At 48.8% G+C, this 20952-nt stretch overlaps 1 protein-coding gene and 1 long non-coding RNA gene across 10 annotated transcripts in view; one reads left to right on the forward strand and one right to left on the reverse strand.

Annotated features, from left to right (window-relative positions):
* The window catches only part of IKZF4 (IKAROS family zinc finger 4), a 29253-nt gene extending 13139 nt beyond the window's left edge, over nt 1-16114 (forward strand). For 3 of the 9 annotated variants that reach the window (XM_001113592.4, XM_077954482.1, XM_077954483.1), the window contains 8 exons: nt 2079-2228; nt 4342-4435; nt 6030-6134; nt 7746-8006; nt 8718-8885; nt 13419-13568; nt 14045-14176; nt 15216-16114. In XM_001113592.4, coding sequence (XP_001113592.1) covers nt 2142-2228; nt 4342-4435; nt 6030-6134; nt 7746-8006; nt 8718-8885; nt 13419-13568; nt 14045-14176; nt 15216-15976 — 1758 coding nt within the window. In that variant the 5' untranslated portion in view covers nt 2079-2141 and the 3' untranslated portion in view covers nt 15977-16114. Of the gene's footprint in view, nt 1-1437; nt 2229-4341; nt 4436-6029; nt 6135-7745; nt 8007-8717; nt 8886-13418; nt 13569-14044; nt 14177-15215 lie in introns of those variants that run through there. The other 6 variants (XM_077954486.1, XM_077954485.1, XM_015151935.3 and 3 more) reach the window with 4 other exon arrangements.
* LOC114670866 (uncharacterized) lies at nt 90-1406 on the reverse strand. The gene is made up of 3 exons (XR_013401156.1): nt 1273-1406; nt 611-865; nt 90-512 (listed from the first exon to the last, which is right to left on the reverse strand). It is a non-coding gene; the product is annotated as an uncharacterized LOC114670866 (long non-coding RNA).
* Nucleotides 16115-20952: the final 4838 nt, after the last annotated feature.

The raw sequence follows: 20952 nt of genomic DNA on the forward strand, positions 1-20952 counted from the left end.
CTTGTTTAAGGAGGGAAGGAGTTGGAATGGGTAAAGGCATTCAATACCTGCCACATGCTTGACAGAATGACAGGGATCAGGCAGACTCGTTTAATTGGAAGAGACTTTATTAGAACAAAAGTCATGGCGCTTGTGAGGAGCGAGCCAGTCCTCCTACCTCCTGCTCAGTTAAGCCTATTCAGAAAACCACTACTGAGCAACAAGTACACTCGGGACCCTGCTTTAGTGCTGGGGAACACTCAGATGGATAAAATCCAGTCCCTGCCATAAAGCAGGCAAATGAGAAACTACAAATCCCGTGGAGCTCTTTTCAAACCTGTTTATGGAGAATACTGGATACTCGTGGAAAACTGAGGTGATTTGCTTCACCATGCTATGAAACCAAGTTTTCCCTGCTTTCAGCAGATTGGCATTTCCTAGATAAGAAGTGGCCTTTGCACAGGATGGTTTCTGAATGGAAGTGGAGGCCAGGAACTCCTCCTCTGTACTTTGAGAATTCTAGATGTCAGCAGCTACCTTAGAAAGGGAAAGGGGAAAGTCAAAGTAGGGCTACCATTAGCTCTGAAAAGTACCCCTCTTAGGACTGGGCAAAGCTGTGCTCATCACTGACCCATCTCTCCTGGAAGAGTCATATGGAAGCAGAGGGAAAGGCTGCAGCACGCAGCCCTCCTGAAGCACACTGCGAACCTCCACAGGCCCCCACAGTTCTTCTGTTCCACACCAGGTGACCTTCCCTCATCAGGCCACTTGATGAAAAGGGTATCTCTCCTGTTCTTCCAAGAGATTGGAATTCCTCACAGAACATGATTTAGAAAATCCATCTTTTCTCCCCTTTTCTCTTTTTAAAGCTGCAGATCATTCCCTTCTGGGGCAGGGAAAAGGGGGAGATAAGCAGGAGTCTATTAATTTACGGCACAGATAACCACCCCCTCCATTTTCCTATCTTTCAAGGGAAACAGAGTTGCTCAAACCCAGCTCATGCCATTAATTGAGCAGTGCTTGCCCCGTTTCCTGAGACTGTCAAATGTTTAAGAGAACTTTGGTAGAAAGGGATTCAGGGGTAGGCAACCCAAAGTTTCACAGCCCCTCCCACCCCCAAATTCTTGGAATCAGAAAATGTAGTCTTCCAAAGTAGGTCAGTTTGTCAGTGAGCAGCTCCTCTGAAAGGGAAGGGAGCAGAGGCCTTGTCCTGATAGAGGGTGGATTCATCCAGGGCTTTCGGCTGCTGGGGCCCCAGGGGCACAGGAGGGAGGGGAAGTGGGGAGACCATACCAGCCTTTTTGCCTGGGATCTGAAAGGTCTCAGGGCCACGGAGCAACACTAGCCTGACACCAGACTGCTGGGCCCTCTCGCCGCTGGAAAAGAGGAGGCTGTCAGTCCCCAGATCTAGAGAGCAACCTTCCTCCTGGAGGAGGAGGGAAAGAGTTTGGTGGGGGAGGGGCTTTCTGCCGATCTGAGAGCCTTGAAGCTGTCCGTGTCCTGGGCCCCATGACCTCTGGGGCCTTGGCTTCCCCAGCTGGCAGAGGATTGGGCCTTCCCTGGGGCCCCCCCTTTCTCCCTCCCACCCGCAGGCCCATCCATCTCTCTCACTCTCTCTCTCTCTCTCTCTCTCTCTCTCTCTCTCTCGCTCTCTCGCTCTCTCGCTCTCTCGCACACACTCTTGCCTCTCTCAGGCATTTGTTGTGCAGTTCCTCTTTGTCTGCTGGGCACGAGGGGCAACGGCATCTGCCTTTCCCTCCCTGTGCACACACCCACCACCCACCCCCTGCACTGTCTTGGAAAAGGGATGCTGTAGCCTAGCATCTCCCCCACCATATACACATATACGTTCTCTCCAGCCCCCTCCCCAAGCACATCCAAGCGTGCTCTCCCCTCTCCCTCTCTCCCTCTCTCTCTCTCTCTCTCTCTCTCTCTCTCTCTCTCTCTCACTCTCACACACACACACACACACACACACACACACACTCAACACACATACACCCTGGGCTGAGCTGCTCTTGCTGGCTACAGCCGTGGGCCTCTGCTCACCGTGCCGCTGCTGCTGCCTGCGAAATGACGGCGGTTCCCCTCACTTCCAGGAATCCACGCTTCCTGGAAGGTGAGTGGCTGGGCTCACCCCTGCCTGCCACTGAGACGCAGACATGCATACACCACCCGCACTCCCTCGCCGTTTCCAAGGCGGCGGCCGCGTTCGCACCCCAGGGTCTCACCGGCAAGGGAAGGATAATGTAAGTTCAGGCAGAAGGCGGCTAGTGGAGGGAGGAAGGGGGGTGCTGGGGCTAGGGAGCCAATTCAGTAACTACTCCCAAGCCTGAGGAGATGGAGAGGATGGGGGCTGTGTGTGTGTATGTGTGTGTGTGTGTGCGCGCGTGTGTGTATGTGTGTAGCGGGGGAGGGGGCGTTCCTCCTTATACTTGCGGAGGATGGGAAAGGGTGTTTGGTGTTGCTAAGCAAAGACGGCGACTTGGACAGTGGGAGCCTGTGGTGACATCTTGATTAGGCCTTGGGGATAGAGGTAGAGCTGCCTGGGGTGAAATACCGAGACAGGCCTGGGTGGGAAGGGGTAGTGGAGAAAATCAAGGTAAGGAAGAGGAGCCTTGGCAAGCAGATGCCTCAGCCTCGAACAGAGATCTGAGGGGCCTCAGCCTCCTCCCCACAAAAGAGCTGAGGATGGGCGTCTTTCTTTGCTCTTCTGCCCACTATTCCCTCCTAGCAGGCTAGGATCCTGCCACCCTGGAGCCCATGGTCAAGAAAGGGAAAGCAGTTATGATGAGGTCCCTTGCAGAGAAGTGTGGAGGTTCTCCAAGCTCATGGCTATTCCCTAGATGTAGCCACTATGTAAAGGTCTCAAGGAAAGGCAGCAGGAGTGGAGGGCTGACCTCCTTTAACATGTGAAACACCTTTAGCTTGTGGCCTGTTTCCCAGTTCCTTTCTCTCCCTCCTACTTTTCAGCCTTTACCTACCTCCCAGTTCCTCTGATGTGAACCTCATGATTTGGCTTTCCCCTCTGGGGGTTCAGCCAATCTATGATGACTTTGAGCAAGAACATTTCTCAGAGACCTAAGAGCAGCCTTAATTCTTGGCTTTGACAGTCTGGGATTTCTTGGGAGTCCCAGACTTTTGAAATTCCCATACTGGGGTTTCTGGGGCTGAGAGAGGAACTGCTAAACTTCCTAAATCTTATTCTAGCCCCTTCACCCGAGCTAGAATTCAAAATCCTTGGTGCCCACGAAAGCCTTTCTGACTCCTGAAACAGATTCATTACACATATATATTAGCCCCATGAAAGTAGACTTGAGCCTGATTTTCCCCTTACCTTAATCTTTTTTTTGTTTTTGTTTTGTTTTGTTTTGTTTGTTTTTTTTTTTGAGACGGAGTCTCGCTCTGTCGCCTGGGCTGGAGTGCAGTGGCGCGATCTCAGCTCACTGCAAGCTCCGCATCCCGGGTTCCCGCCATTCTCCTGCCTCAGCCTCCCGAGTAGCTGGGACTACAGGCGCCCACCACCGCGCCCGGCTAATTTTTTTGTATTTTTTTAGTAGAGACGGGGTTTCACCGTGTCAGCCAGGATGGTCTCGATCTCCTGAACTCGTGATCCACCCGTCTCGGCCTCCCAAAGTGCTGGGATTACAGGCTTGAGCCACCGCGCCCGGCCCCTTACCTTAATCTTAGGGAGGGCAATAGCATCAAAGAGCCTCTTGAATTACTGGTATGACTCCTGCTCCTCTTCCTGCTTCTGGGCCTTAATTGGGAAAGCCACAAAGGATACTTTCCCCTCAGTGTTTCTAAGTGTACCTTTAAATATATTTTCCTCCATATAGCAAGTCCCTGGCCTCAAGAGGCAGCCTCAGCTGAATAAGCTGGGACCAGCGATGGATTTCCAACAAGTTCACTCATCCTTTTAGGGTCAAGGCTTCAAAACTAAGTGCCCTGTTCTTCCCTGATTAGTAACATCAAGTGATTTAGGGCAAGTCAGCACTAATAAAGGGAATAAGAAGATACCCTTTTCAGCCCTTCTAACCCTAGTAAACCCTACACTTAGTTGAAAGGACATATTTAAAACTGGCTCTGAGTCTACAAATCTCAACCCACAATCCTGAGATGCTCACTTCATGATATGTGTGTGGTGCCAATTTTAGGCAACATTTTCAGGTAACCATGGCTCACCTAAAGATCCCCAGCTGGGAAAACTCCGCTTCAAGCCATAAGTCTTTTTCTATAGATAGTGAACAAATTTCCTCAGGCTTTGACGGGATAAATGGGGAAAATGGGACTTTAGGAGAGGATATGAATGAGAAATGGTCCCAAAGTCCTGAGTGGTTGTTTTCTTCCCACTGACCAAAGCTGGAGAGGGATCCCTCAGGAGGGTGTGTTCCGGATTTCTTGCCTCAGGCCCAAGACTCCAACCATTTTATAATGGAATCTTTATTTTGTGAAAGTAAGTATGTACATAGCTGGGCAATTGGGTAAAGTACTAATAGGTGGACTTCAGGGATGAATTTTAGGCTTCCTCTCTCTCTCTTGCACTCTCTCTTTCTCTTTCTCTCTCTCTCTCTTCCATATTTAGGCCTGTGTGCACACATCCATGCATGTTCATGTTAGCAGATAATGTAGAAGGCTACCAGTATGTTTATCCCAATAGGTATGTTCTCTTTATATGTATCTACATATGTGCTGTGTCTCTGTGTGTGTTTATCTACATGTATTTTTATTTCACCTATGTATTTGTGCAGAAGATTGCGGGGAGGAGGGATTTTTTTTAGAAAGACATTCATATCTTTCCTTAGGTATGTTATCTGATTTCAAAAAACATTATGAAAGCCTCAAAAAGCATTTTTACAAAGCAATTTATCAAAAAATTAAAACAAATATACTGAGAATAAATTGATCACTTAACAGTCAGTGGACATCAAATAGTAAACATGTGATTGGAATCAGATCAATAGGAGACTTTCTGGAGTAATCAAATTTTTGCTGAATTTAGAAAGTCTAAGGGGCCCAATTCTTCCCTACTAAGATGGTGACCCCCAATTGGCTGGATAGGTGGTGGTGAAGGACATGGACACTTATTGTCTATGATGCTAGTTCCACACTAGCAGCTATGTAACCTTAGACAAGTAACATAACCTCTTTTGTACCTCAGTTGCCTCATCTGAAAAAATCATGATATTAGCACCTACTTCATATAGTTGTTGTGAAGATTAAATGAAATTATTCAGGCCGGGCGCGGTGGCTCAACCCTGTAATCCCAGCACTTTGGGAGGCCGATACGGGCGGATCATGAGGTCAGGAGATCGAGACCATGGTGAAACCCCGTCTCTACTAAAAATAGAAAAAATTAGCCGGGCGCAGGGGCGGGCGCCTGTAGTCCCAGCTACTCGGGAGGCTGAGGCAGGAGAATGGCGTGAACCCGGGAGGCGGAGCTTGCAGTGAGCCGAAATCGCGCCACTGCACTCCAGCCTGGGCGACAGAGCAGGACTCTGTCTCAAAAAAACAAACAAAAAAAAGAAATTATTCATTTCAAGTGCATAGAATAAAGCCTGGCACATAGTAAGTATTCAATTAATATCATTAGCTGCTGTGATGATTACTAATATTATCATTAGATTCAGGGACAATTCCAGTTGCCTTTCCTGCAGATCCTGAACCTGGCTGGGGGCTCCAGAGAGGACCAGTAGGGAAGAAGGTCTGTCCTGAACATCTGTCCCTTCTGCAGCCCCCATTTTTCTCTCCGCCCTGGCACGCCCAGCCCCAGCCCGGCTTCCTGTGGACGTCAGGCAGTGATGCTCTTCCCCTCAGGCCTAGATAAAGGTAGGGTAGGCAAGGCCCAGCCACTGAGCTCACGGAAGGCAGCACCAGGCATCCAGACTGGCGGGGGCGCAAGGTATGGTGCCCAGCATACAACACTGCCTTGTACATGGCTATGAAGGAAATATTTGTGAAATTTAACTGAATTTTTTTAAAAGATTAGGCAATGGACAGTAGATAACTCCAGCTCCAGCTTTACCTGCCCTCTTGTTCTCTCCTCCAAGGTAGCGGGGACTCATCTCTGGAGAAGGAGTTCCTCGGGGCCCCAGTGGGGCCCTCGGTGAGCACCCCCAACAGCCAGCACTCTTCTCCCAGCCGCTCACTCAGCGGTAAGTGTAACCTCCTACCACCTCCTGGCAGTAGGCACACCCTTTTGCGTTTGGCCTTCAGTTCACCTTCCACTGGCAACCATTTCCCCGTCGTCACCTCCTACTGGTCTCCTGCTTAGTCTGTAAGAGCAATAAGGAGACCAGTGTCTAGGGTTTTTCTGGCTTCTGAAAGGACACTGGCAGACTAGGGTGGAATTAAAAGAGGTATAGGTGGGATTAAGGTAAAGGTTTCAAAGAGAAATTATGGAATTAGAGAAGCAGGTAGATAGAAATGGTCATCAGGTGCAGTTAGATAGGAAATAGAGAGTAGAAGGACCTCCCCATCTCCCCACAGCCCATTCTCCTACCCAGACAGGGTCCCCATGACTGCTCCTCCCCAGCTGGCCCTAGATCTGTGACATTCTCTAAATGGTTGGAATAGCCAGGAATGTAGGTCGGAGCTAGAGCCAAAGCCTTCTCCTCAATGGTTCCTCCTTCCTTTATCCCTCCTGCCCTGCCTCAGAGTTTTATGGAGGTGGAGAGGGTAGAGGGGTTCAGTCTAATGGGGTGGGAGGGAACTGTAAGCACGTCTGTCTTCCAGTTTTGCTCTTTGGCCTGTTGTTCCCCTTCACTCTTCCTAGGTCCGTTTTCCCGCCACTCTTAACTTGCTGGCTTCCTGCCCAGGGCCAAGCCAGACATCTTTCTTAATGACAAGAGAGTAGAGAAAAAAGCTCCCCTTAGTCGCCTCCTCTCCTCAGTGACAGAAGACATCCTATGTACCCCCAACTTTTTACTTTTTGAGACAGAGTCTTGCTCTGTCGCCCAGGCTGGAGTGCAGTGGTGCGATCTCGGCTCACTGCAACCTCTGCCTCCCGAATTCAAGCAGTTCTCCTGCCTCAGCCTCCAAAGTAGCTGGGATTACAGGCATACACAACCATGCCTGGCTAATTTTTGTATTTTTAGTAAAGACAGTGTTTCACCATGTTGGCCAGGCTGCTCTCAAACGCCTGACCTCAAAAGAATCCACCGCCTCCGCCTCCCAAAGTGCTGGGATTACAGGCGTGAGCCACCACACCTGGCCCAACTTTTTTCTCTTGAAGCCTGTTTGCCTGGTGGGTGGGAGAAAAAGTTGTCTCAGATTCCAGCAGGATTCTGGTAGCAGCAGCAGGGATACTAGGGTGGTAGTTCCATTTAAGGCTTGAATGTCTCAGGGCCTAAAGACACCCTCTTAAACTTTAAGAGTGCCATTCTGGGCCGGGCGCAGTGGCTCACACCTGTAATCCCAGCACTTGGGAGGCCAAGGTGGGCAGATCACCTGAGGTTGGGAGTTTGAGACCATCCTGACCAACACGGAGAAACCCCATCTCTACTAAAAATACAAAATTAGCTGGGCATGGTGGCGCATGCCTGTAATCCCAGCTACTCGGGAGGCTGAGGCAGGAGAATCACTTGAATCCAGGAGGCAGAGGTTGCAGTGAGCCGAGATTGCGCCATTGCACTCCAGCCTGGACAACAAGAGCGAAACTCCATCTCAAAAAAAAAAAAAAAAAAAAAAAAAAAGAGTGCCATTCTGGCCTGGGAGCAGCTTCCCCCTTTGCCTCTCTCTATTCTAAACACCATCCCACCCCTCAGCCAACTCCATCAAGGTGGAGATGTACAGCGATGAGGAGTCGAGCAGACTGCTGGGGCCAGATGAGCGGCTCCTGGAAAAGGACGACAGTGTGATTGTGGAAGATTCATTGTCTGAGCCCTTGGGCTACTGTGATGGGAGTGGGCCAGAGCCTCACTCCCCTGGGGGCATCCGGCTGCCTAATGGCAAGCTCAAGTGTGACGTTTGCGGCATGGTCTGTATTGGACCCAACGTGCTCATGGTGCACAAGCGCAGCCACACTGGTAAGTAAGCCAGAGGGTCTCTGGGAGGAGCTCCCAGGGTGGGGTTGAGAGGCAGGGGCAGTGCTGGGACAACAGCAGGGATGGGGCTGGAGGAGGCCATGCAGGGAGTGGGTAGCCTCAGAAAGGGAAGGGTCTCACCCAGCACATTTTCTAGCTGACAAAACGAGGCAGGGTGGGGGTGGGTGCAGAATTTAGTTCCCCTCAATACCTGTAGTTTCCTGGCACTTTCCTCAACTGCTGTTATAAAGAAAAGTTGATATTTTTCTCAGTATATGAGGGAGGGGAAAGTGTAAACTCAAGAATGAGCCAGTGGTCCAATAGGGGTTAGACTCCTGGGTATTCTTTGGGCCCTCTCAAAAAAAAAACAAAACCGGAAAACAAAAGCCTTCTCTTCTCAGCTTCCTCAGGCCTTGGGCTCCTAGGGCAGAGTGGGCCCTGTGGGGCTCAGTTTTTGGTAACAGTCTTTTGGCCTCGTGTTCCAGGCCCCTCTCCCTGCCACACACTTCTAATCCACACCTTCCCCACAGTAAGACCCAAGGGATCCCCAAGGGATCTTGATAAAGCAGGGTTTGTGTGCATTGCACTTCTGCCAGTCAGCAATGTGTTTAGAGCACCTTCCCTTGGGCGAGGTAGGACAGAGGGTGGGTCAACAGGTTCAGCCTTCCAAGTTCCTCACATGCAGTCCTCTGGGATTTGTTCTTTCACTTGCAGGTGAAAGGCCCTTCCATTGCAACCAGTGTGGTGCCTCCTTCACCCAGAAGGGGAACCTGCTGCGCCACATCAAGCTGCATTCCGGGGAGAAGCCCTTTAAATGTCCCTTCTGCAACTATGCCTGCCGCCGGCGTGATGCACTCACTGGTCACCTCCGCACACACTCAGGTCAGTGACTGTCCAGTGGGATGAGAGAATGAGGCTCCAACACACCCAGTATGTAGAGCTCAGTGACTTCTCTCGTATTTGGGGAGTTACGGTGTCTGTCATTGAGGAGGGGAGAGTATTTACAGAGCAGATAGGGCCCCCTGCCTCTCTCACTCATCCTCTGGGCAGCAAGGCCTCATGGGAAATTTGGGAGACACCTTGATGGGGTATTTTACATCCACCATATTCTGTGACTTGCAGCAAAAGGAATAGGGGCAATGTTCTTGGCTGTTAACAGTCACCCTTCCCTGACTTTTGTTTGTTTTTTGTTTTTTCAAGATGGGGTCTCACGCTGTTGCCCAGACTGGAGTGTAGTGGCGCAATTTTGGCTCACTGCAGACTTGATCTCCTGAGCTCAAGCCATCCTCCCACCTCAGCTTCCTGAGTAGGTGGGACCACACATGCCACCACACCCAGCTAATTTTTGTATTTTTTTCTTAGAGACAGGATCTCCCTATGCTGCCCAGGCTTGTCTTGAACTCTTGATCTCAAGCAATCGGCCTGCCTCAGCCTCCCAAAGTACTGGGATTACAGGCATGGCATAAGCCACTGTGCCTGGCCTTCCCTGACTTTTGTATTTTAGATTGTTGATGCTACAATCCATGCCCTATCACCCCCAACATCTAAGCCCCTGGGAGATCCCTCCTCTCACTCCCATCTGCCCCAGGCCCCACACCTGTCGTCATCTTCACCCTCCTTCCTCCCACACCACCAGAGGTCTTGGGCAACCAGTCTATCCTCTCCTTTACTTCCTACTGGCTCCTGGAAATATCCATGGGCCTCTCAAATTGCAAAAAAGGGAGCCTAGGACTTCCAAATAGGAAAAGAGTATCCTATTTCTGTTCCCTATCCCAAGAGGTTGTCACCTTCCCAGAGGCAAGAGAAAGTCCAGAGGGTGCCTAGAGATCAATGTTTGGAACAGTGCTGGGAAACTGGATTAACAAGGTTTTCTAGCCCAGTCAAGACTGTTTGAATCAATATCTGTCTGAATCAGCTGGACAGATAGCACTTTTTAGGCATTTTACTAAGCTTTAGGCTTTTGGCTTGGACTTGGGAAGAGGCCAGGAGCTGAGCTGGCAAGAAGGAGGGAGCTCAAGATTGGGAAAAGGCAGGAAGAATGGAAGGGGGAAAGAATTAGTAGGGTCTGTCCTTGGAAACTTTCCTGGCTATTTTTCTCTTTTCTTAAACTCTCCTGAGCCAGGATTTAAAGGGACAGAGCAATCATTTCACCACCTTCTACTTTCTCCATCCACTTACCTTGTTTCAGGTTCTCCCACCTTGTAATTGGGACCTCTTTATCTCTATGTATGTGGAGAAACAGGGAGAAAGATCATCGTTGATTCATGCTTTATATCTACAGAGCATGTCACTTATGTTTCTTCATGTGACCCTCATAACAATTCCAAGGTAGATGTGATTATCCCCATTTTGTTGACAAGGGAAATGAAGCTGTTGGGGGGAAAATGAGTTGCGGGTCACATAGCTATTCTGCAGCCTAGCTGGAACCCCATCAAGCTCCGGTGCCAGAAATATGTACTCCTTTTCCTCATAAAAGGGGCTGCTCCTCCTGCTGGTTTGGAACAAGGATGGCTTTGCACCTAGAATTCTTACCAACTATGCTGTAAGGTCAACTGGGTAGATTTTGGATTTTGATCTGTAGATTATTAACAACAGAAGCAGACACAGATATACTGTCAGGTCCCATCTCTGTGAAGTGCTTTCTGTTGCAACCCCTATTATAAGAAAAAAGAGACTGGATGCATGTTCTCACTCATGTGGGAGCTAAAACTGTCGATCCCATAGAAGTATGGAGTAGGCTGGGCGCAGTGGCTCACGTCTATAATCCCAGCACTCGGGGAAGCCAAGGCGGGTGGATTGCTTGAGCCCAGGAGTTTGAGACCAACCAGGGCAACGTAGTGAGACTCTGTCTTTGTTACAAACAAAAAGTTAGCCAGGTGTGGTGGCACACACCTGTAGTCCCAGCTACTAAGGACGCTGAGAGAGGGAGGATCACTTGAACCTGGGAGGTCAAGACTACAGTGACCTGTGATCATGTCTTTGTACTCCAGCCTGGGTGACAGAGTGAGACCCCTTCTTGGGGGGAAAAGAAAAGGCCAGGCACGGTGGCCCATGCCTGTAATCCCAGCACTTTGGGAGGCCAAGGCGGGTGGATCACCTGAGGTCAGGAGTTCGAGACCAGCCTGACCAACATGGAGAAACCCTGTTTCTACTAAAAATACAAAATTAGCCAGGGATGGTGGCGCATGCCTGTATTCATCGCTACTCGGGAGGCTGAGACAGGAAAATCACTTCAGCCCAGGAGGCAGAGGTTGTAGTGAGCCAAGATCATGCCACTGCACTCCAGCCTGGGCAACAAGGGCAAAACTCCATCTCAAAAAAAAAAAAAAAAAAGTAGAGAGTAGAACAGTGGTTACCAGAGGCTGACTGAGAAGGGTTGGGAGTGGGTGGACAGGGAGAGGCTGGTTAATGGGTAGAAGATTACAGTTAGATAGGAGGAATAAGTTGTAGTGTTCTACACCATAGTAGAATGACTGTAGTTAACATTAATTTATTGTATATTTCAAAATAGCTAGCAGAGATGATTTTGAATGTTCCCAACACAAAGAAATGATAAATGTTTGCCGGGCATGGTGGCTCACGCCTGTAATCCCAGCACTTTGGGAGGCCAAGGCAGATGGATCATGAGGTCAGGAAATCGAGACCATCCTGGCTAACACGGTGAAAACCTGTCTCTACTGAAAATGTAAAAAATTAGCTGGGCATGGTGTCAGGAGCCTGTAGTCCCAGCTACTCGGGAGGCTGAGGCAGGAGAATGGCGTGAACCCAGGAGGTGGAGGTTGCAGTGAACCGAGATTGTGCCACTGCACTCCAGCCTGGGCGACAGAGTGAGACTCTGTCTCCAAGAAAAAGAAGAAAAAAAGATAAATGTTTGAGGTGACAGATATGCCAGTTACCCCAATTTGATCATTACACATCGTGTACATGTATGAAAATATCATATGTATCTCATAAGCATGTATAATTATTATGTATCAATTATCAATTAAAATTTGAAAAATAAGAAAGCAGTTGGAGGATCATTCCTCTCCCAGATGTTAAACCGTTTCCCCAAGGGTCTTTGGGTGGACAGGGACCATGGTGTTCATTTCTTTTTTTTTTTTTTTTGAGACGGAGTCTCTATCTGTCGCCCAGGCTGGAGTACAGTGGTGCGATCTCGACTCACTGCAACCTCCGCCTCCCGGGTTCACTCCATTCTCCTGCCGAGTAGCTGGGACTACAGGCGCCTGCCATAATGCCCGGCTTAATTTTTTGTGTTTTTGGTAGAGATGGGGTTTCACCATGTTAGCCAGGATGTTCTCAATCTCCTGACCTCGTGATCCGCCCGCCTTGGCCTCCCAAAGTACTGGGATTCATGGTGTTCATTTCATCCCTAAAATACAAGGGTTTACAGAGCCTGAGTAAAATGAAGTAGGTTGATTTAGTCAAGGCCCAGTTTTGGCATGGCAGGGTTAAGGGTGAACAGTAATTACCACTTCCTAGAGATACCTTCTCCTGTCTCCCTGCTCAATAGCAGCAAGATACATCAAATATACAATACCTTGTTTCTCTTCTCTCACAAATATGTCTTAAGAGTTATCTTTAAATAAAGTACCACTCTGTTTTCCAATTTTTTTTTTCTTCGGTAGAAACAAGATCTTTATAACCTGTTCTTTTATTATAAGCACACAAACAAAACAACCCAAATTTGGTGTTCTCTTTTTTTTACTCTTGTTTATTTTATTCTCTGTTCTTTTATTCCTTTTCTCTTTTCAGAATTACTCCATCAGTGATGGGCTTTCTAGAGCTCTCTTGGTATCTCAGTGTAGAGAGACAGAAAGACAAAATAATCAGTAAACCAGGCTAGGGCTGGAGGTCAAAATACAAGTAAAGGTCAATGAAAACTGCCCCCTCCCCACATTGGCAGATCTAAGGGCTCTCATTTCTGTCATGCCAGCCCACCAGTTTCCCCCAAACCAAAGCAGATAGTTCATAAAAAGCAAAAAATCCCCTTGTCTGATAAACAGCACTTACATCCGCCTGCCAAATGGAAAGGTTAAACCACAGTCTGGGCCCCAGTCTCTGAGATCCTGCAGTGGGGCCTGCCTGCCTGCTAGGGATGATCCCCTACAAAGTCCCTGGGTCCTCACTGCTTTTGAGCAGCAATTTGGCCATGTTGAACAAGCCCACCACCAGTCTGAAGCCACATGCTCTAGGATTCCCTTGCTCCCATAACTGCACATTATCCCTCATCATCAAATATGGTTCATCTGTTCATGGTTGCAGCTGAAGTTGGGGAATGAAAGACAAGCAGAAGAACTCAGTTTAGCAACATCCTTTCCTCCCCATGCCAGTGTATACTTGCTCTTGGCTGAATCTGCAGAGCCAGGGCACAGCGAGAAGTAGCTCTGATGCCATCTTTCCGCTCTCCTCCAGTCTCCTCTCCCACAGTGGGTAAGCCCTACAAGTGTAACTACTGTGGCCGGAGCTACAAACAGCAGAGTACCCTGGAGGAGCACAAGGAGCGGTGCCATAACTACCTACAGAGTCTCAGCACTGAAGCCCAAGCTTTGGCTGGCCAACCAGGTAGAGCTGTTGATGTACTACTGGGGAGTTAAAAGGGGATGGTGAGAGGGAGTGCTGGACAAGGGTGACTCCAGTATCTCCCGCACTGAGGGATGAAGTCTGTGGAACAGGGGATGGTTATCCCAGTAAATCTGCCAAACACCCCATTCTAGGTACCCCAGTTGGTGCAGAGCCTTGTCTGTGGTGGGTGCTTTAGGGAGATCGAGAGGTAGGGGAAGTTTGGGTCTATATCCTTGGCCTAATGGGAGAGAGAGAACACAAGAAGTAACCAAGGGCCAGATATGTATGATTGTCCCCAAATGATCTGAAATGTTGCTGGAGTGAGCTTAAGGTAGGGTAAACAGAGCCCAGTTTCCCAGGCATCTGGTATGACCTTCCTTGGTTACTGACCTGCTGGTTTTCTCCAGAGAAAGGCTGTGGGGCCAATGCCACCCCTACTCAACTGCTACTACTTGTCCTCACCTCCTTCCCACTAGGTGATGAAATACGTGACCTGGAGATGGTGCCAGACTCCATGCTGCACTCATCCTCTGAGCGGCCAACTTTCATTGATCGTCTGGCCAACAGCCTCACCAAACGCAAGCGTTCCACACCCCAGAAGTTTGTAGGTAAGAGTCCAGTTGGAAAGAGGTATCAGCTTTAAGCCACAGCTCAAATAAATCTGAGCTGTGTGGTCTGGAGATTTGGTTTAGGGAAAGAAAGCAGTCTGGTGGGCCGGGGGCGGTGGCTCACACCTGTAATCTCAGCACTCTGGGAGGCCGAGGCTGGCAGATCACGAGGTCAGGAGATTGAGGCCATCCTGGTTAACATGGTGAAACCCTGTCTCTACTAAAAATACAAAAAATTAGCCGGGCGTGGTGGCAGGCGCCTGTAGTCCCAGCTACTCGGGAGGCTGAGGCAGGAGAATGGTGTGGACCCGGGAGGTGGAGCTTGCAGTGAGCCAAGATCGCGCCACTGCACTCCAGCCTGGGCGACAGAGCGAGACTCCGTCTCAAAAAAAAAAAAAAAAGGAAAGAAAGCAGTCTGGTGGCCTCTGTTACTCAAAATCTATCCTCAGGACAGGAGGAAAGTAAAGAGGGAGGATGTACTCAAAGAGAGTGGAGAAGGGTTGGCACTGAAGACTTGTGGTGGTTTTAAGGCACAGGGTTGAGGGATCGGGCTGTCTCAGTTTTTTTTTGAGACGGAGTCTCGCTCTGTTAGCCAGGATGGTCTCGATCTCCTGACCTTGTGATCCACCCACCTCAGCCTCCCAAAGTGCTGGGTGAGCCACCGCACCCAGCCCAGGCTGTCTCAGTTTTTAAGAATAACAAGAACTTCAGTCTGTGTGGACCCTTAGAGAGTCAGAGAGAGGAAATAAGTATGTGGTTCCCCCTATCCCCAGCACTAGTCATTAGCTCTCTAAGGACCTGGAGCTTTATGGAGAGTAAGAAAATGAAGTATTACAAATCAGTGGCCTGGGACTGAGTCCTTCTCTAAGATTACAGCCTAGAGTCAGGGAGCAGTCCCCCAAAGGACCTGACCCTGGGAAAGTAAATGCAGCATAGTAAATAATGTTACACCCAGCCCTGCAGGTAGGAAAACAAAGAATCCTGAGGAGAGTGTAGGAATTCTCCAAACCCAGCCCTGCTGAGTTCCTCTTCTCCACAGGCGAAAAGCAGATGCGCTTCAGCCTCTCAGACCTCCCCTATGACGTGAACTCGGGTGGCTATGAAAAGGATGTGGAGTTGGTGGCACACCACAGCCTGGAACCTGGCTTTGGAAGTTCCCTGGCCTTTGTGGGTGCAGAGCATCTGCGTCCCCTCCGCCTTCCACCCACCAATTGCATCTCAGAACTCACGCCTGTCATCAGCTCTGTCTACACCCAGATGCAGCCCCTCCCTGGTCGACTGGAGCTTCCAGGATCCCGAGAAGCAGGTGAGGGACCTGAGGACCTGGCCGATGGAGGTCCCCTCCTCTACCGGGCCCGAGGCCCCCTGACTGACCCTGGGGCATCCCCCAGCAATGGCTGCCAGGACTCCACAGACACAGAAAGCAACCACGAAGATCGGGTTGCAGGGGTGGTATCCCTCCCTCAGGGTCCCCCACCCCAGCCACCTCCCACCATTGTGGTGGGCCGGCACAGTCCTGCCTACGCCAAAGAGGACCCCAAGCCACAGGAGGGATTATTGCGGGGCACCCCAGGCCCCTCCAAGGAAGTGCTTCGGGTGGTGGGCGAGAGTGGTGAGCCTGTGAAGGCCTTCAAGTGTGAGCACTGCCGTATCCTCTTCCTGGACCACGTCATGTTCACTATCCACATGGGCTGCCATGGCTTCAGAGACCCTTTCGAGTGCAACATCTGTGGTTATCACAGCCAGGACCGGTACGAATTCTCTTCCCACATTGTCCGGGGGGAGCATAAGGTGGGCTAGCAACCTCTCCCTCTCCCCTCAGTCCACCACTCCACTGCCCTGCCTACAGGCATCGATCCCTGTCCCCACCATTTCCCAAGGAGTTTTGCTTTGTAGCCCTCACTACTGGCTACCTGACCTCACGCCTGACCCTGACCCCTCCTCACCTATTCTCCTCCTCTATCCTGACCGATTTAAGCATTGTGATGAAACAGGTCTTTTGCTTATGTTTTTCCTTTTTCTCTTCTCTCATCCCAGCATACTATTTATTAATTAGTTGATTTATTTTTACCTTTTTTTTTTTTTAACTTATATCAGTCACTTGCCACTCCCCCACCCTCCTGTCCACAGCTCCTTTCCACTTTAGGTCAATTTTTCTCTCTTAGATCTTCCAGCAGCCCCAGGGGTAGGAAGCTCCTCTTAGTACTAAGAGACTTCAAGCTTCTTGCTTTAAGTCCTCACCCTTTACATTATCTAATTCTTCAGTTTTGATGCTGATTTACCTCCCCCCAGCCCTACCTTAGCTCTGTGGCATTATATCTCCTCTCTGGGACTCTTCAACCTGGTACTCCATACCTCTTGTGCCCTCTCACTTTAGGCAGCTTGCACTATTCTTGAATGAATGAAGAATTATTTCCTCACTTGGAAGTAGGAGGGGCTGAAGAAATTCTCCCCAGGCACTGTGGGACTGAGGGTCCTCTTGATGTTCCCCTAGTAATATGAGTTCTCAAAGCCTACATTCAGGATCTCCCTCTAGGATGTGACAGATCTGGTCCCTCTCCTTGAACTACCCCTCCACACGCTCTAGTCCCTTCAACCTACCGGTCTATTCAGTGGTGGCTTTTCTCTCCTTGGAGTGCCCCAATTTTATATTCTCAGGGGCCAAGGCTAGGTCTATAACCCTCTGTCTCTGACACATTGGGAGCCTCAGGTGCCTAATTGGGAACCAGGGCATGGGAAAGGGGTGGGTCAAAATTCTTCTCTTTCTCCTCCACCTCTCAAACTTCTTCACTATAGTGACCTTCCTAGGCTCTCAGGGGCTCCTTCAGTCCCCATCCTATGAGAAACTAGTGGGTTGCTGCCTGATGACAAGGGGTTATCTCAGCCCCTCAGTCATGCTGCCTTCTGCTGCTCCCTCCCAGCAGGGTTCACCCTCTCATTCCCGGGCTCCTGGGCCCTGTTCTTAGGATCAGTGGCAGGGAGAAACGGGTATCTCTTTTCTCTCTTCTAATTTTCAGTATAACCAAAAATTATCCCAGCATGAGCATGGGCATGTGCCCTTCACCCCATTCCACCCTTGTTCCAGCAAGACTGGGATGGGTACAACTGAAATGGGGTCATCCTTTACTACCCCCTTCTACACTCAGCTCCCAAACACAGGGTAGGAGAGGGTACTCCTGGCTACTGCAGAGACCCCTGGCTATTTGAGTAACCAAGGATTAGTGAGAAGGGGCAGAAGGAGATACAACTCCACTGCAAGTGGAGGTCTCTTTCTACAAGAGTTTTCTGCCCGAGGCCACAGCCATCCCACTCTCTGCTTCCTTGAGATTCAAACCAAAGGCTGTTTTTCTATGTTTAAAGAAAAAAAAAAAGTAAAAACCAAACACAACACCTCACAAGTTGTAACTCTTGGTCCTTCTCTCTCTCCTTTTCTCTTCCCTTCCTTCCCCTTCCATCTTTCTTTCCACATGTCCTTTCCTTATTGGCTCTTTTACCTCCTACTTTTCTCACTCCCTATCAGGGATATTTTTTGGGGGATGGTAAAGGGTGGGCTAAGGAACAGATCCTGAGATTAGGGCCTTAAGGGCTCTGAGAGGAGTCTACCTTACCTTCTTATGGGAAGGGAGACCCTAAAAAACTTTCTCCTCTTTGTCCTCCTTTTTCTCCCCCACTCTGAGATTTCCGCAAGAGAACCAGATTGGCAGGGAGAAGCATTGTGGGGTGATTGTTCCTCCTTGACAATGTAGCAATAAATAGATGCTGCCAAGGGCAGAGAATGGGGAGGTTAGCTCAGAGCAGAGTGGTCTCTAGAGAAAGGAAGAATCCTCAACGGCACCCTCGGGTGCTAGCTCCGTTTTAGAATGTCAGCAGAGCTGAGATTAATATCTGGGCTTTTCCTGAACTATTCTGGTTATTGAGCCTTTCCTGTTAGACCTACCCCCTCCCACCTCTTCTGTGTCTGCTGTGTATTTGGTGACACTTCATAAGGACTAGTCCCTTCTGGGGTATCAGAGCCTTAGGGTGCCCTCATCCCCTTCCCCAGTCAACTGTGGCACCTGTAACCTCCCGGAACATGAAGGACTATGCTCTGAGGCTATACTCTGTGCCCATGAGAGCAGAGACTGGAAGGGCAAGACCAGGTGCTAAGGAGGGGAGAGGGGGCATCCTGTCTCTCTCCAGACCATCATTGCACTTTAACCAGGGTCTTAGGTACAAAATCCTACTTTTCAGAGCCTTCCAGCTCTGGAACCTCAAACATCCTCATGCTCTCTCCCAGCTCCTTTTGCATAAAAAAAAAGTAAAGAAAAAGAAAAAAAAAATACACACACACTGAAACCCACATGGAGAAAAGAGGTGTTTCCTTTTATATTGCTATTCAAAATCAATACCACAAACAAAAAAATTTCTAAGTAGACACTTTTCCAGACCTTTGTTTTTTTGTGTCAGTGTCCAAGCTGCAGATAGGATTTTGTAATACTTCTGGCAGCTTCTTTCCTTGTGTACATAATATATATATATAAATATATATATTTTTAATCAGAAGTTATGAAGAACAAAAAGAAAAAATAAACACAGAAGCAAGTGCAATACCACCTCTCTTCTCCCTTACTCTTAGGGTTTCCTTTGTAGCCTATGTTTGGTGTCTCTTTTGACCTTTACCCCTTCACCTCCTCCTCTCTTCTTCTGATTTCCCCTCCCCCACTTTTTTAAAGAGTTTTTCTCCTTTCTCAAGGGGAGTTAAACTAGCTTTTGAGACTTATTGCAAAGCATTTTGTATATGTAATATATTGTAAGTAAATATTTGTGTAATGGAGATATACTACTGTAAGTTTTGTACTGTACTGGCTGAAAGTCTGTTATAAATAAACATGAGTAATTTAACACCTCTGGTTGTTTTTGCAGACTTCCTTCGCCTTGATTTTCTACTAAGAGGGAGGGGTCCTCCTTGCAGTATGTTATACCAACTACTGAACAGTTTAGGAGGTGAACAAAAACGAAGAATTTTCAGCCTAGACTGGGAAATGGAGGAGATTTTCCTACCAGGAAGGAGTGCCTTCAGGATAGGAGAGAAAGTCTGACTTGCCTGTCTACCCAAAGTAGAAATTAATCAAACATTTGTTGAGTACCTACTGTGGACAAAACACATTCTATGCCCAGGGTAAAATAATGTGAATGATGATAATCATAGGGTCTACCACTGCTTGAGCATCTCATAAATGCTAAGTACTCATTGAATTGTAGAAACACCTACAAAAGGATGATCACAATTATTCGTGAAAAAATAAAAGCCCAAGAGAGAATAAATACCTTGTCCAAGGCTCATCAGCCAGTAAGTGACAGAACCAGAATTTGAACCCAGGGGCGTGTGACTCCAAAGCATGTGCTCATCCCTTTACACCAGGAAATGCAGCCAGTGAAACCCCTAAGCTAGAAAAATCCAAAGTAGGAACATCAATTTGTTTCTGTCTTAAATAGTAACTATTTTCTGTTCCCTTTACTCTGAACTTTTTTCTGTTCTCTTCCATCTACCTCATTGCTATTCCATATAGTAATGTCTGCCTTCTGTTTTCCATGAGATTACAGTGAAGTGACTCCTATCTAGAGTCTATTATTTTCCATGTCCCATTGAAACTGGCAAATTCAAAGTCAAAACAGACAGGAAAGCTGGGAGTGGTGGAGCACACCTGTCATCCCAGCTACTTGGGAGGATCACTTGAGCCTAGGAGTTTGAGAACAGCCTCAGCAACACTGGGCAACACCATCTCTACAAGAAATTTTAAAATTAGCTAGGCACTGTGGTACATGCCTGTAGTCCCAGCTACTCGGAAGGCTGAGACGGCAGGATCACTTCAGCCCAGGAGGTCGAGCCTGCACTGAAGTGTGATCACGCCACTGCAGCCTCCAGACCCATCTTAAAAAAGAAAAAAAAGGGCTGGGCACGGTGGCTCACGCCTGTAATCCTAGCACTCTGTGAGGCCAAGGCAGGCAGATCACGAGGTCAGGAGATCAAGACTATCTGGCCAACATGGTGAAACCCCATCTCTACTAAAATACAAAACATTAGCTGAGCATGGTGGCATGTGCCTGTAGTGCCAGCTACTTGGGAGGCTGAGGCAGGAGAATCGCTTGAACCCAGGAGGCGGAGTTGCAGTGAGCCGAGATCAAGCCACTGCACTCCAGCCTGGGCGACAGAGCAAGACTCCATCTCAAAAAAAAAAAAAAAAAAAAAGGCTGAGCAAAATGGCTCACACCTGTAATCCTGGCACTTTGGGAGGCCGAATCAGGTGGATATCCTGAGCTCAAGAGTTCGAGACCAGCCTGGGCAATATGGCAAAACCCTGTCTCTACTAAAAATACAAAAATTAGCTGGGGCCGGGTGCAGCGGCTCACACGTATAATCCCAGCACTATGGGAGGTTGAGGCGGATGGATCATGAGGTCAAGAGATCGAGACCATCCTGGCCAACATGGTGAAACCCTGTCTCTACTAAAAATATAAAAATTAGCTGGGCATGGTGGTACACACCTGTAGTCCCACCTACTTGGGAGGCTGAGGCAGGAGAATCGCTTGAACCCAGGAGGCAGAGGTTGCTGTGAGCTGAGATGGCGCCACTGCACTCCAGCCTGGGTAACAGAGCAAGAGTCTGTCTCAAAAAAAAAAAAAAAAAAAAAAGGAAAAAGAAAGAAAGAAAACAGATTTTAGCACCAAAAAGTGGGTTAAAGGTTAAAAGAAACCATGATGCCTGATGGGTTGCTGGAGGGAAGGTGAATCTGGTG

This window comes from Macaca mulatta, chromosome 11 (assembly GCF_049350105.2).
Source record: "Macaca mulatta isolate MMU2019108-1 chromosome 11, T2T-MMU8v2.0, whole genome shotgun sequence".
In the NCBI taxonomy this organism is placed as follows: Eukaryota; Metazoa; Chordata; class Mammalia; order Primates; family Cercopithecidae; genus Macaca; species Macaca mulatta.